The sequence below is a fragment of the Corvus moneduloides genome, chromosome 8 (genome assembly GCF_009650955.1).
Source record: "Corvus moneduloides isolate bCorMon1 chromosome 8, bCorMon1.pri, whole genome shotgun sequence".
NCBI lineage: Eukaryota > Metazoa > Chordata > Aves > Passeriformes > Corvidae > Corvus > Corvus moneduloides.
Window position 1 is genome coordinate 1,287,501 of NC_045483.1, and position 13,151 is coordinate 1,300,651.

At 40.9% G+C, this 13,151-nt stretch overlaps 1 protein-coding gene across 16 annotated transcripts in view; it reads left to right on the plus strand.

Moving 5' to 3' along the window:
- Nucleotides 1–10,155, plus strand: part of EBF3 (EBF transcription factor 3) — a 119,048-nt gene extending 108,893 nt beyond the window's left edge. For 4 of the 16 annotated variants that reach the window (XM_032116706.1, XM_032116701.1, XM_032116702.1 and 1 more), the window contains exons 12-16: nt 480–545; nt 1,197–1,374; nt 2,565–2,753; nt 3,217–3,414; nt 9,962–10,155. In XM_032116706.1, the coding sequence (XP_031972597.1) occupies nt 480–545; nt 1,197–1,374; nt 2,565–2,753; nt 3,217–3,414; nt 9,962–9,993 (663 nt within the window). In that variant the 3' untranslated portion in view covers nt 9,994–10,155. The remainder of the gene's footprint in view (nt 1–479; nt 546–1,196; nt 1,375–2,564; nt 2,754–3,216; nt 3,415–9,961) is intronic. The other 12 variants (XM_032116709.1, XM_032116710.1, XM_032116711.1 and 9 more) reach the window with 4 other exon arrangements.
- The last annotated feature ends 2,996 nt before the right edge of the window (nt 10,156–13,151 follow it).

Consider the following 13,151-nt stretch of genomic DNA (forward strand, 5'->3'; position numbering starts at 1 on the left):
AATTAAGATATGGAAAATTACTTATTGTTCTTCACCACTAAAGTGCTAGGAATTAACAGCCAAATGTGATGCCTGTGCCTTTCATATCTCTACCATGTGTTTGTTTGTTTAATACCCATAAGACTACATCATTAAACCTCAAGCACTGATTTCACTAATTCAGCACGAGAGCTACATGCTACAGCAGCAAACACCTTTCCGAGTCAATCATAATTGAACAGCTGGATGTAAAATGCAATATTATTTTTAGGCTCCTCTCTAACTTTGACTTCAAACCACAAGCCCTGTTTTCCTCCCAAACAAAATACCTTCCTATCTTTGTAATACACCCCCTAAATATAGCGGGAGCACACAGGCGGCGCGTGATGTGTTTTATCCACTCTATCGGTTCCTTGCAATTAGAGACGCTACAACTGCCAACATCACCGCACTTCTCCTGTCTTAGTGAAACATAACGCAGGTTGTTTGTTTTCCTTTAGGAAGTGTTACTTAAGAGAGCAGCAGACCTTGTTGAAGCCCTATATGGGATGCCCCATAACAACCAGGTAGGTCAGCAGCGCGCTCTTTGTTCCCACGCCGACACGTGTAGATCAATACCTGCTGTGTGCAGGGCTGGCAGAGCATCAGCACGTTGCCTTTGTACACAGCCGGGCTTTGCCAGCCACCTTGAGGGCAGTGGGATGTGATGCAATGCTCTGAGGGAAACGCTTCATCTTCCCGTTCTCCTCCCGCCGCTCGTTTGCCTATCAGAAATGACAATTAAGTGTGAGGTGCCAAAAGCATAAGCAAGCATTAAGGCAAGAGAATAACCTTGAACTCGGGCCAACATATACAGTGACTAATGGGAAGTCCTAAAGAAATCTGCTCAACCGAGCGGATCAGCCGTACTGTATTTTGCAAACTGCTGAAAATACAACTCCTGCCTTGGACTCATAAAACCCGTGTGACAATGTTCACCCGACTTACAGTTCTAAACTCTAAGGGATTTGATGTTAATTTCTTTCTTTCTTTGTACTTACTGTGCTGAGGTGCAATTGGGTGCGGGAAGGAAAACAGGAGGTGTTGTTGAAACAAGCACCAAACTCCCCAACCTCACTGTAATTCCACATGAATCTCTTCGGTAGATTTTAGCACTATTGCGACCTGGAGCATTTGCACAAATCTGAGTTGTCAGTGCTTATTTCGTGTCTCTCTAGGAAATAATCCTGAAACGAGCAGCTGACATTGCTGAGGCGTTGTACAGCGTGCCCCGCAACCACAACCAGATCCCCACTCTAGGCAACACTCCCGCCCACACCGGCATGATGGGCGTGAACTCCTTCAGCAGCCAGCTCGCCGTCAATGTGTCTGAAACATCGCAAGCCAACGACCAAGGTAGGTGAGATTTCAAGGGTTAATCCTTCACCTTGTTGGCTGCTTTTGGCCTGTTCTTGCGAGCTGATGTCACCGCTGTGTCCTACCTCTCTCTGTCCCCGTGTCTGAGCGTGGAATGAAATGCTGTCTTTAACTTTCTCATAATATTTAATTCTCCCTATTCTTTTGTTTGCTGTTGTCATAAAGCATCTCCAGTGGGGGAAAAAAAAATAAAATTGGCAAAGTGTAGAAAGCTCTTTGTTATTCGCAGTAAATATACGGCGTGTATGGTTGGTTTATAAAATAATTATGTCTAGGTACCTCCACCTGGTTTTGGAATATTTACACAGATAAATCTAATTTGATGTCTGTGATTTTAAAATACTTTGTTTGTAGGCATGTGTGACATATATGTTACTAATAAAAGTAATAGTTGATTTAATTTACCTGTTGTAATTGAAAATGCATGTAGCATATTGCATTTAAAATTAATTTTGGTACTAATGAAAGGAGGGAAACAGGATTATTAGATATGTTCAAACGCATTTTTTTTTTTGCTTGCAATGTAATTATTAAATTGATTGCTCAGATAGGAACAAACTGTTGTTTAAAATCCTGATTCCGCTATGTTTCCTCTTCTAAAAAGATTGCCTTTTAATGCGTTTCCAAGCTAATAAGCCTTATAAAATTCTGTACTCGCTCTTGAATTAGTTTTTACTGATGGCTACACCTTATGACAGCTTGTTGTTAGCATAAAAATATCAATCACAAAATGAAGACCCCAAAACAGCCTTTTAAAGTAAATCACCACAACAAAAAAGTTTTTCTTGTCAGCTCTGGCATTTGAAGGTGTGGAGAGGCTGAAAGTTCACGCAGTGTGTTGGTACAAAGCGGGACTCGAGCCTGTTGATAATTGCTCCTAAAGACAAACGTGAAGGCACCTGACACAGCTGGATCGAAGAGAGCTTTTGTTGGCTGTCTGTGCTAAGAGGAGAGACAACATAGAGTGCTCGCGGATGATTTAAGTAGGGTTGGCGTGATAAGGTTATCTCAAGCTGCAAGAGTTGATAGGGCAGTGAGAGACAACTCAGAGCAAAGCTGTGCAATCAATTAAAACTGTGTAATATATGCTGCATGAGGAAACCCCCCAGCCCTAAGTCTATCTTATAAAATAACATTATTTTTTTGGGGTGGGGGGGTTTCTAACACAGTAGGTTACAGTCGCAACACAAGCAGTGTTTCCCCGCGAGGATATGTTCCCAGCAGTACTCCTCAGCAGTCCAATTACAACACAGTCAGCAATAGCATGAATGGATATGGCAATGCCGGCATGCCCAATCTAGGTGTACCAGGTTCCCCTGGATTTCTTAATGGCTCCTCAGCTAACTCTCCTTATGGCAGTAAGTGTCTATTTTTGGTAACACATCATCATATAGATTCATATTTACTACAAAATCAACTCCTTGCATTGTTTTGATTTCCTCTATTGTCAGCTACTGGATAAAAGGAGGGGTGACTCTGGAGGCTGGACGTAAAAATGAAAATAATAAATTGATCTGTTTGTGCCAGAATACAATCTCAGATAGAGAAAAAAAAAAGAAAAAACAAAACAAAACAAGACAAAAAAAAACAAAATAAAAATTGGACTGCGCAATTCGTAACAAAAGTCCAACACAAAAGAGTTTGCCTGTTATCCAGAGAGTGGCCAAGCCAAGGCATTTCATTTTTATTTTTTTATATATATTTTTTTTATATATATATATCTCTATATATATTTTAAGAGGCAAGGCCCTATCACTCTCTTTTTCCGTGTTTGCCGTGAAAACCTCAATCTGAGTCCTGATTATTTTTGCTTTATTGCAGTAGTGCCGTCAAGCCCTACCATGGCAGCCTCTTCGGTCACCCTCCCTTCAAACTGTAGCAGTACACACGGCATTTTCTCATTCTCACCTGCCAATGTCATCTCTGCAGTGAAACAAAAGAGCGCCTTTGCTCCTGTTGTCAGGCCCCAAGCCTCTCCTCCACCATCTTGCACCAGTGCAAATGGAAATGGACTTCAAGGTGAGCTGGATCTCTCTCAATTTTCTCTCTGTTGCTTCTTTCTTTCTTTTTTTTGGTGCTTTCATTCTCAGGGAGAAAGGTACCTGGCTGGTTTTTTGGTGCTCTCGTAGTGATGCAAAAGCAGCGGGAGAAGCGGGGTAGTGTGAAGAGTCTGCTGAGATTTTCAGGCTTTTAGTTCATTTTTGATACTTGCATTAGAGAAAACACCAGTTGTTTTTCTGGCATTTTCCCTCAGGAGTTCGTGCCTTAAATTTTTAGGGAAGATTGTATCCCTGAATGCCTCTTGGAGGGTTTGTGTACTCCTGGTGTTTATATGTTTTCTGAACACATTTCTGTGGATGTTTAAACCCAGCAGTGTTCTGGCAGGACATGGTGTGATTTCCTCGCTTTATATAGGGTGCAGTACTGATTTTACATATGTCAACTTAATGTAAGTCAGGTTAAGCTTTACTCAGTGGACTAAGCTTCCCTGGACTAGGTAGCCCTGTGTGCAGTGGTTTGCATGCTCTGGTGGTCCCAGCTCCTACTGTGGTGTTAGAGTGGTTACATCCCTAAATGAACTAAGTATTTTAATTAGGGAAGGCAATTTTAATATTTTGCCTTTTTATTTTATTTATTTTTTTAAATTCATGTGATTTCATGGGGGTAATGCAATCAGCTGATAAATCAGTGACAGAATGTCTGCGGTCGCCTGTTGGGGGTGGGGCAGGAGGAATTATGACACAGTGTGAGAACGAAAACACGAACAAAGAAGTCACCCTAAAAAGGAAGACTCATGGCCTATTTTGCCACTTTTAGGGGGTATTTTGACGTGTAGAATGTGAGACTGAAGGTGTGTTAGAATCATTGGGAAGGTTGGTTTGTCTCTGGTGGAGTCTCAGTGAACGGTGCAGTAAATTGAAACACTTCAGATCCCCTTGAAACCAGGAAGGGCTGAGGACACTCTCATCCCGGAGGTCGTCGCTCCTCTTGACTTCCCCAGTTAAGAAGCAGCAGCAGCACAGGATTATTTATTCTTCTTATCGCCATGACATCCATAATCCAGCCAGCACTCACAGGAAAACAGATGAGGAATATTGTAATTTCCCAAAATAATTCTGGACACCTGCATTTTGCGGGGTGCTGAAGGCACTTTGGAGAGTTATCATCCCAGTCCCGCAGAACTGCTTGTCCACCCTAAATCCACACCAGGATCTCAAAATTAATCTTCCTGTAGCTTGCTATTAACTTCTTGGCCCAAAAAAACCATCTGAGACCTTGTTATGCACTCAGGTCAACAAAGAGCTGAGAATCCAGATACACAAACTCATTGTAGCATGACTATTAAAGGAAAGGATAATTAAATTAACAGTTTTTTGCATATTTCTTTAGTGGAAGCTTCACTGTGTTACTACTGTAAGTAGGAAACTATATCCATATTCTTAGAAAAGATAATCCATTCATAAAATAATCCAGTGTCCTACTTTCCTCTTTTCATAGGAAGACACTGGTATGAAAAGCAAATACTGGAATAAAATAACAAAAAAAAAGGAAAAAAAGGTAATAAAATGAAAATAAATGAAAATAATAAACATCAAATAATAGACAAAAATAATAAAAGGAATAAAAAATAAAATAATCATATAAATGTGGTAACACATGGCTAAGATCTGAGGCAGCTCTTCTGTAGCGAATATTCCTATATTTGTATTTGTATCAACTAATTGATTTTGATTTACTCTGAAAACCACAATTATTTAAAGATCTAAATTAAAATTATCTTAATTTCCCTAATTTCAGCATGTGAATAAAGGGCTTCCTATCAGATACTCAAGGTTTTATGTTTTTTAGAGCTCTTTACTTAAGAGCTCTAGATTACCTCAAAGTGGGGTTTTAAGGAGAGCTGGGAGGGCTGAATGCCTGCACCAAGCACCCAATGTCCCTTAGCACCTCCCCAAGCCCCCAGTAACCACACATCTCCATCCTCAGGAACAAAATGCTTTTTGTATAAAGCTCAGATGATGACTTGGAATCAGCCAATACCAATTTTGTTAAACAGGTCATGAATTTAGCTCTTAAGCTGAGCCCATCCTTGCGTTGCTCTAAGCTTTTTTCATGCCCAGAGAGCCCAGTGAAGACCTAATGATGCCTTCAACCCCTGATTTTCAGATGCTGCAATCCAAGCAGCAGATTTGGTGTAATCCTTTTGGGTTTTGGATCAGCATCTGAACTGAAAATCAAGTGTTGAAAATAAATAGATAATAAATAGACAAATAAGTAATTAATTAAATAAAAACTGTCAATTTTCCTCTGTCAGCTGAAGCTGAATAATTTTGTGTTGAGCAGAATGACGCAGAGAAACAGGCAGAATGTCCTTCTGGTCTGGTAATTAGAGCAGCGACTTCCAGGGTTGAGGCAAAAAAATTGCATAATTTATGCAAAGTAGACAGCACCACGAGGTGATGCTCAGTATTGTGGGAGCTAGGGAACTGATGTGGAATCATAGACTCCTGGTAGGGTTTGGGTTGGAAGGACCCTAAATACCATCTAGTTCCAACTTAGAGCAGGGACACCTTCCACTGTCCCAGGCTGCTCCCAGCCCCAATGTCCAGCCTGGCCTTGGGCACTGCCAGGGATCCAGGGGCAGCCACAGCTTTCCCTGTGCCAGGGCCTCAGCACCACCTCACCTCCCTCACCCAGGAGTCCTCTGTGAGTTCCTTCAGCATCCCAGCAGAGGCACCATCCCTTTGTCCACCCAAAGTTTTGAGTCAATTCAGCCTGAATCACAAAAGGCCTCAGATTGGCAGTGCTTCACCCCGTGGTCCTCACAGATCTCAGCCACTGCCTTGGCCTGAGCTGCAGCCAGAGCTGAGGGGCAGGACAGGGATGAGTTTGTCAGCTCCTTCCTTCATTAGACATCACCAAGAAAAGCCACCAGCACTCTTGTGTTGGTACTTACTTACACTGCATTTGATACATAGAGTTCATTAGGGAGTTTCTGCTTCTTCCTTCCTATTTTTGCTGTCGTTTGTTGACATGGAACTCTTTTTAAAGTTTAATTAGTTGCTTTCTGGACTCTGTACAACCACCTCGAGAGTTTTCTGATCAGCACATTTTATACATTAAATTAAAATACAGAGTTCAAGAGCTGCAGTCCAACGCAGCTGAAGTTTTTTTGGTGATCTTCAAGTAGAGAGCCTCATTACAGAGCAGGATGTGAAGGAGCTGAGCGACAGCTGAGTGTTGGCACCGTTAGGAATGGTCACATTCAGTCAAACCAAGAGGGCAGTAAGAGCTCGTGGTCACTGGTGTTGTATCAGAGGCAAATCCTGCAGTTGGTGGATAAGGAGGGACTTGGATAAGAATGGATAAGGATTCAGATGAGGGTGGTCCTTTTTCAGGGATTTGGGGGTTAATTGCCCCGTTCCTGGTGGGTAAACCACTGTAGGGTATCTCTGTGTGGAAAAATGCTGCTTGTGGCACATCTAAGTTGGTGAGAGCAGCAGAACTATGGAGCTCCAGCTGGACCTCAGGGCGATTGTTTTGTCTCCTGACAAAGAATTAAACAGAAGTTGAGCTGCTCTAAACTTCTGGCTTGTGCTGATGTCACCCTGAGCATCAGGACCACCTGAGCCCACCACACCAGAAGCAAGATGTTGCTGCCTGTAAGCACAACCCCAAAACCCTCCCTCTGCTTAGGACCTACTGCCCAAGAGTGAAGATGGAGATGTCTGTAGATGCCCCTTCTTTTGGAAAGAGATCCAAGACACCTTCTAGTGGAAGGTGTCCCAGCTTGTGGCAGTGGGTTGGAACTAGCTGGTCCTTGAGATCCCTTCCAACCCCATCCATTCTGGGATTTTATGATTCAGTGATGAAGACAGAGGTTAAGAATAAAAAAGACAACCTGGGGAGATCTCAGAGAGGTCAGGGTGGGGGCAGTGCCAGCCAGGGCTGATGTTTACTTCTCCCCCTTGCTGCACCCATGCCAGCTGCCCGTCCATCCTCAGCCAGCCGGTGCCTAAGGAGGGTCAGCACGCAGAAGCTGCGGCTCTTGGAGGAAACACCTCTCTCTCTGCTGCCCCCAGGGCCTGACTCACTCCTGTGAATAAGCCTACAAAAAAGGGCTTTTGGGCCCTATCCAAAAAGTCACAGTCTTGTTGACTCTGCATGACCTCCATAGTCTATGACCAGAAAGTCAAGTACTCACACAATTTTTTAAGAGCAGGATCCTACCATGTGTGTTCCTTAGGGCAGAGAGCCTTTTCCTGTTTAAAACAATGAACATTAAAGGTAGAAAAGAAATTTTTTAGTGAGAGACTACTGGCTCACTGCAAAGTTGGAAGTACAATATGTGCTCAAAATTTGGTTTTCAATCGTAATTTACTTTCTATAGATTGTGAAAGATATTGCTCTCTGGTTATAGGACTGTAATGCAGAGCAAAAGGCTCTCTATATTCTTTTAAAATTGCATCCTGCTTAATTTTCTGGTCTTCCTCCAGATGAAAGTATTAAAATTATTATTAAAAAACTCACCAGCTCATTTTTCTTTAAGAAGGCGTTTGGTATCAATTTGCACAGCAGGAAGCTCAGTGCAGAAATTCACAATTGTCAAAGATTGCTACTAAAATAAATTGTGAAATACACATCTAGAGCATCAACCTTGCGCCCCCCTCTCTGACTGTGCTACAAAGAAAATTCAATAAAAATGGTTAAATTAAAGAATTGAGGTCTTTTTTCTTTCCCCCAGAAAAATATGGCAGCAGATAATCTAAATTTTCACACGTCAGAATCATAGAACGGCTTGGGTTGGAATGGACCTTAAAGATCATCTTGTTCCAGCCCCTGCCATGGCAGGGACACCTCCCACTGTCCCAGGCTGCTCCAAGCCCCAGTGTCCAGCCTGGCCCTGGACACTGCCAGGGGTGGAGCAGCTGATGGTGGAATTGCAGCATGAGGCACTTGAGGACATGGCTTAGTGGTGAACCACGACAGTGCTGGACTTGACGACCTTAAAGGTCCTTTCCAACATTAATGATTCTGTGACTCCATGACAACTGTTCCTTAAAATGATCTCCTGCACCCCCCAGGTCAGGTGCACCCCCGATAACCAGACTGGCATGGTGATAGATTTGGTGCTGGCTGAATCCCACAGGAGAAGCCAAGCTGAGAGCAGGGGTTTGGCAGGTCCAGACACGGGGCGAGGTCATCTGCTGGCCTGGGCTGATGAAGTGTGGAACAGAGGGGATTTAGTGAAGTGTTTTTTTTAAAGGTTTTTGAGGGTGGTCAGGCCTTGGAAGACGCTGCTCAGGAAGGTTTGGAGTCCTCGTCCTTGGAGGAGTCCAGGGAAGGTCTGGATGTGGCACTCAGTGTTCTGGGCTGGGGACAAGGTGGGGATCAGGCTCAGCTTGGACTTGGTGATATCGAAGATCTTTTCCAACCTAAATGATTTTGTGATTCTCTGAAAACATGATAAGGAAACTGAATATTTAGGGTAGAAAGGCTCTCTGCCCATATACCCACTATTACGCAGTTAAATTTTGTAGCTTCACTTGCTGGCTAGGTTTAAAAAATTCATTATTGTAACTGTTGCAAAATCATAACTTCAGTTTTGATTTTGACATATTTGACAAGTTTAACCGGGGAGAAAAGTGGCAGACTTGGAAGACTTTATCCTGCTCCAAGAGCATCACCTGAGCTGTGTTTTAGAGAGGTTTAACCCCATCCAAATCCACGGAAGGCTCTGTCAGAACTAGGGGCTGCTCCAGGTGCAGCTGCTGGAGCAATGCTGCTGGTGGTTGTGTAACCTGTGAAATGTGTACAGACCCAGCTCTTCCAAACCGTAAAGCTGCAACAGCGAATCTGAAATAAATTAATATTGTTGAAATTAATGAACTGAGAAATTGAAGTTCACATCGCTACACGAACAAATTTATTAATATCTGTTGTACATAAATTAATGAGAAATATCATTATGGCAAAAATTAAACAACACTAAAATTAAAGACTGTCTAAATTACGCTTCTACCAAAGAGTTAACTAGGAAAAAAACAGTGGTTGTTGGCATCTCAGTCTTTATCTGTTAAAAAACCCCAGGAGATGGCTGGTCAGGGCATTAATATCACATCTTTCTATGGTGTTTGATCTCTAGGGTTGGGAGAAGGTTTAGAGTTCTTGGTTTTGGTCTTGGACAATCCTTGGTTTGCTCAGTCCTGCTTTCACCATGAAGTAGAATAGTGGAAAAGGAGGTTTTCTGCCCAGGGCATGAAGTGGTGATTGGCGGGGATGTCCCCAAGGGGTGCTGGTACAGCCAGAGGAGCTGTCAGGAGCCTGGAGGGAGGTCGAGCCTGGGGAACTTGGGGGGTTCTGCCCACAGAGCTCCTCTCTCAAGGAGAGGCCCTTTGGGGTGTGCTTTGCTGGGAGAAGTGGCTGTGGTCCTTGCTCTGGGGATGCCGTGGAGGAGCCTGGCTCTGCATCCTCCCACCCCGTCCCGCCCGTGGTGGCTCTGAACCCGACGTGCCTCAGCCCAGCGTGCCAATAACAGCTCCTTTTCTTCTCTTTTTTCTTTTAGCCATGTCCGGGCTTGTAGTCCCGCCAATGTAAAGTCACTTTTGTTTACCTACCGTAGCACCAAGCTGCAGAGGATGGGCTTAGGGGACAAGTTTAGTATATTAAGACATGCTGATGGAAGCAGTATCTTCACGCAGAATCAGCAACAAATCGAAATGCTACAGGAAAAAAAAAACCCACAAAAAAAAAACCACAAAAAAAAGAAAAAAAAAGACTTTGTTTAAAGATTTTATTTAAACTATTAAGAATCTACATGCAAACAACCTACTTCTTCATGAACAATTCCATTTTATTGACTGAATTTTTCTCATATTTTCACATTTCTCAGTCCTGGAGAATAAGGAAAAAGCGACGCCTATTTTGTATAAAGTTTCTGATTACGTCTTGGCTATGTCTAGTACTTGCTATGTGTTGGGAGAAACTTTGTGGATGCACCATTTTGATTATCATGAAACACTGATGAAAAATGCCTCCGAACATTTTTCTGTACTCATAACTAGATTCACAATGGTTGTGTATCTCTATAATGTGAAATATTTTTTTGTGGTGGAAAAACAAAAGGGGGCCAAGGAGGTTATGAGCCATCAAACTGGAAAAAAAAAGAATAAAAAAAAAAAAGGATGAATATATGATTAGAAAAAAAACCACACAAAAAACCGGGGCGTGGGGGCGGGCGCGGGGGGGGTTATCGTTGCTTAACTTCATCTTAATGAAATGGAACTTTGTAACTTATTGTAGTTAGAAATTGTAACTTTGATATTGAATTCTCTTGCCTTCAACAAGCACACTGACAGAGAAAAAAAAAAAAAGAAATTGCTACTGTCTGTTGGTTTAAAAAAATGAAAAAAATATACTTCCACTGCTAGAGCTTCCTGTTAAGCAAGTGTGATCTGCAACATTTTTTCAACTTTTGCTAGCACTGTATACTATTGCATTTTAGGCTACTGTGAAGTCTATGTTTCTTGTACCAGAAAATTGTCCTTTTGACTTCTAGATCCTTCTTCCCTAATGTGTTTTGTATGTGGTTATAAAATTGTAGACTTTTGTGATTTTGCCAAAGTTGTAGCTAAATATTTATACACTTGTCTTGAATTTTTTTCAGATCCACTTAAATATTTAGACAAAAAAAAGCAGATTTTATTCCTTATGAAGGCTATAAGGAATAAAATAGTCTTATCCATTGCAACACTTTCTTTCACATAAACACTTGCAGTCACTAAGGGAATTTATTTTGTAACATATCAACTATAAATATTGTATTTATCTTTGAAATTTTGTATATTGCTTTTCATCTTTTTTTTTTTTTTATGTTCTTGTATGTATTGGTTTTTGTCCTGGCCTGGTATCGTGATGCTGAAAATAGCATTAAGCCAAGAACTGTTGCCTTCATGTTTTTCTTTTAAATAAATCAGTGTCCGTGCATTTCATTTGTACTTCATAAGGTTGCTATTGTTTAGCCTTTCCATCCTTCTTTTTTAAATTTTTTTTTTCAAAAATTCAAATTCATTGTTTATTTTTATATTATTTTTAAGTTATCAGAACAAATAATTTTGAAAGAAAAAGTCGTTTGTTGTATAGTCAAATCAAAATTGTGCCACATGGCTGTAATGAATGCTAGTAGAATATGTGCATGTGATACAGCCACAGAAAAGATGAATCTATTTTGTGGTTGCATTTTTTTATTTCCTTTTTTTCTGTTTGTTTTTTTATTTTCTTTTTTTTTTTTAATTTTATTTTTAATTTTTTTTTTTTTTTAAGATTGTAAAAAGTCATTTTTAGCTGCCACCCATGACTTTGCCACATAGCTGAACTGTGTTTACTGGAAAAATTCAGAGGCCTAAAGTTTAAAAATAAATTCACTTCTGATGTTTTAATTAAAATGTTTGCCACATGAACTTCTCTGATGCCTTAAAAGTGAACTTCTTTGAAGAACTTTTGTGCTGTTTTATCACAGGCTTACACCACAATTGTTAATCACGACTTCATTTGGATGATTTCTGGTGTAAAAAATAAGGGGAAAAAAAGCACAATCCTGGTGTACAATTCTGCCACTCCTTTACGTGTCGATTTTCTGCTGCACTCTGCATTCTCCCAAACCCTGCACTGCTCAAAACCGTGAAAGGTTTCACGGGAAATCAGCATCACACCGAATTTTTAATGTCTGGGAGTTGTTTATTTAGGTTTCTTGGGGTTTTTTTAAGGGAACTTTTTGTAATCGACCCGTAGCCGACTGTACTTTTTAAACTGGAATGACCTCCGGCGTATTCCGTGGCTCTCAGTGCCAAATCCAGCGAGAGAAACGTGGAGTTGTTTTTATTTTTACTTTGCACTAAATCCTTTGCCAGCGCAGCACTGCAAAGCACGTTGCAAACTGCAGCAGAATTCACCTTTTAACCAAAAAAGGAGGGATTATTAAAAAAATTATTATTCATCATTTTTTTAAAAATTATTTTTAATTTTTTTTTTCTTTCTGGGCAAAAAATAATGCACATTTTAGTCAAGCTTTTCTGAAAGGGTTTAGAAGAACAGTTCAGCGTAGCACAGCTCTGTGAGCACGGCCAAGGCTTGGCTAGGTGGGAAAGCCTGAGAAGTCACTTTGGAACTGAATTGCCTCCGTTATATTTTGTCTAAGTAAGGTTTTGCTCTAAAAAAAGTAAAAAAAGAGGTCACGTGTACATGTTAAGAAAGTCTGCAAGTTCCTTCATAAATGCAATCTGTTTGTGTTTTAGATTAATTAGTCAATGCACTCATCGCTTCATTGTCTCCAGACGGAAAGCTTCACTAAATGGTAGATTTTACTGTTAAAGACCCTACAATAAGATTGTTTTATCTGTACATTTTTTCATATATTTAACTGTATAAAAAAATGTTCATTTTACACAATATTTAATTAAAGTATTTCTTGTCTGTGAATTTCATTTTTAGTAATTTTATCTGGTTTGATTATTAAAAAAAGTGACTAAACACGAAATGAAAAAACGCAACACTGGGGGTTTCATTTCTAAATATCAGAATTTTTATTCCTTTGTTATGAAAAAGCCCAAATCCTTGACGTGGTCTTTCCAGTTCCCTGGGAGGAGGATGAGGAAGGAGATCTCTGCTCTGCAGTGGCAATCACTTGTTGCTCAGCCTTGGTGAAGTATTTATCCAAAAGTGCTCACTTTTTGTGAAGATAACAGCAGAATATCTCT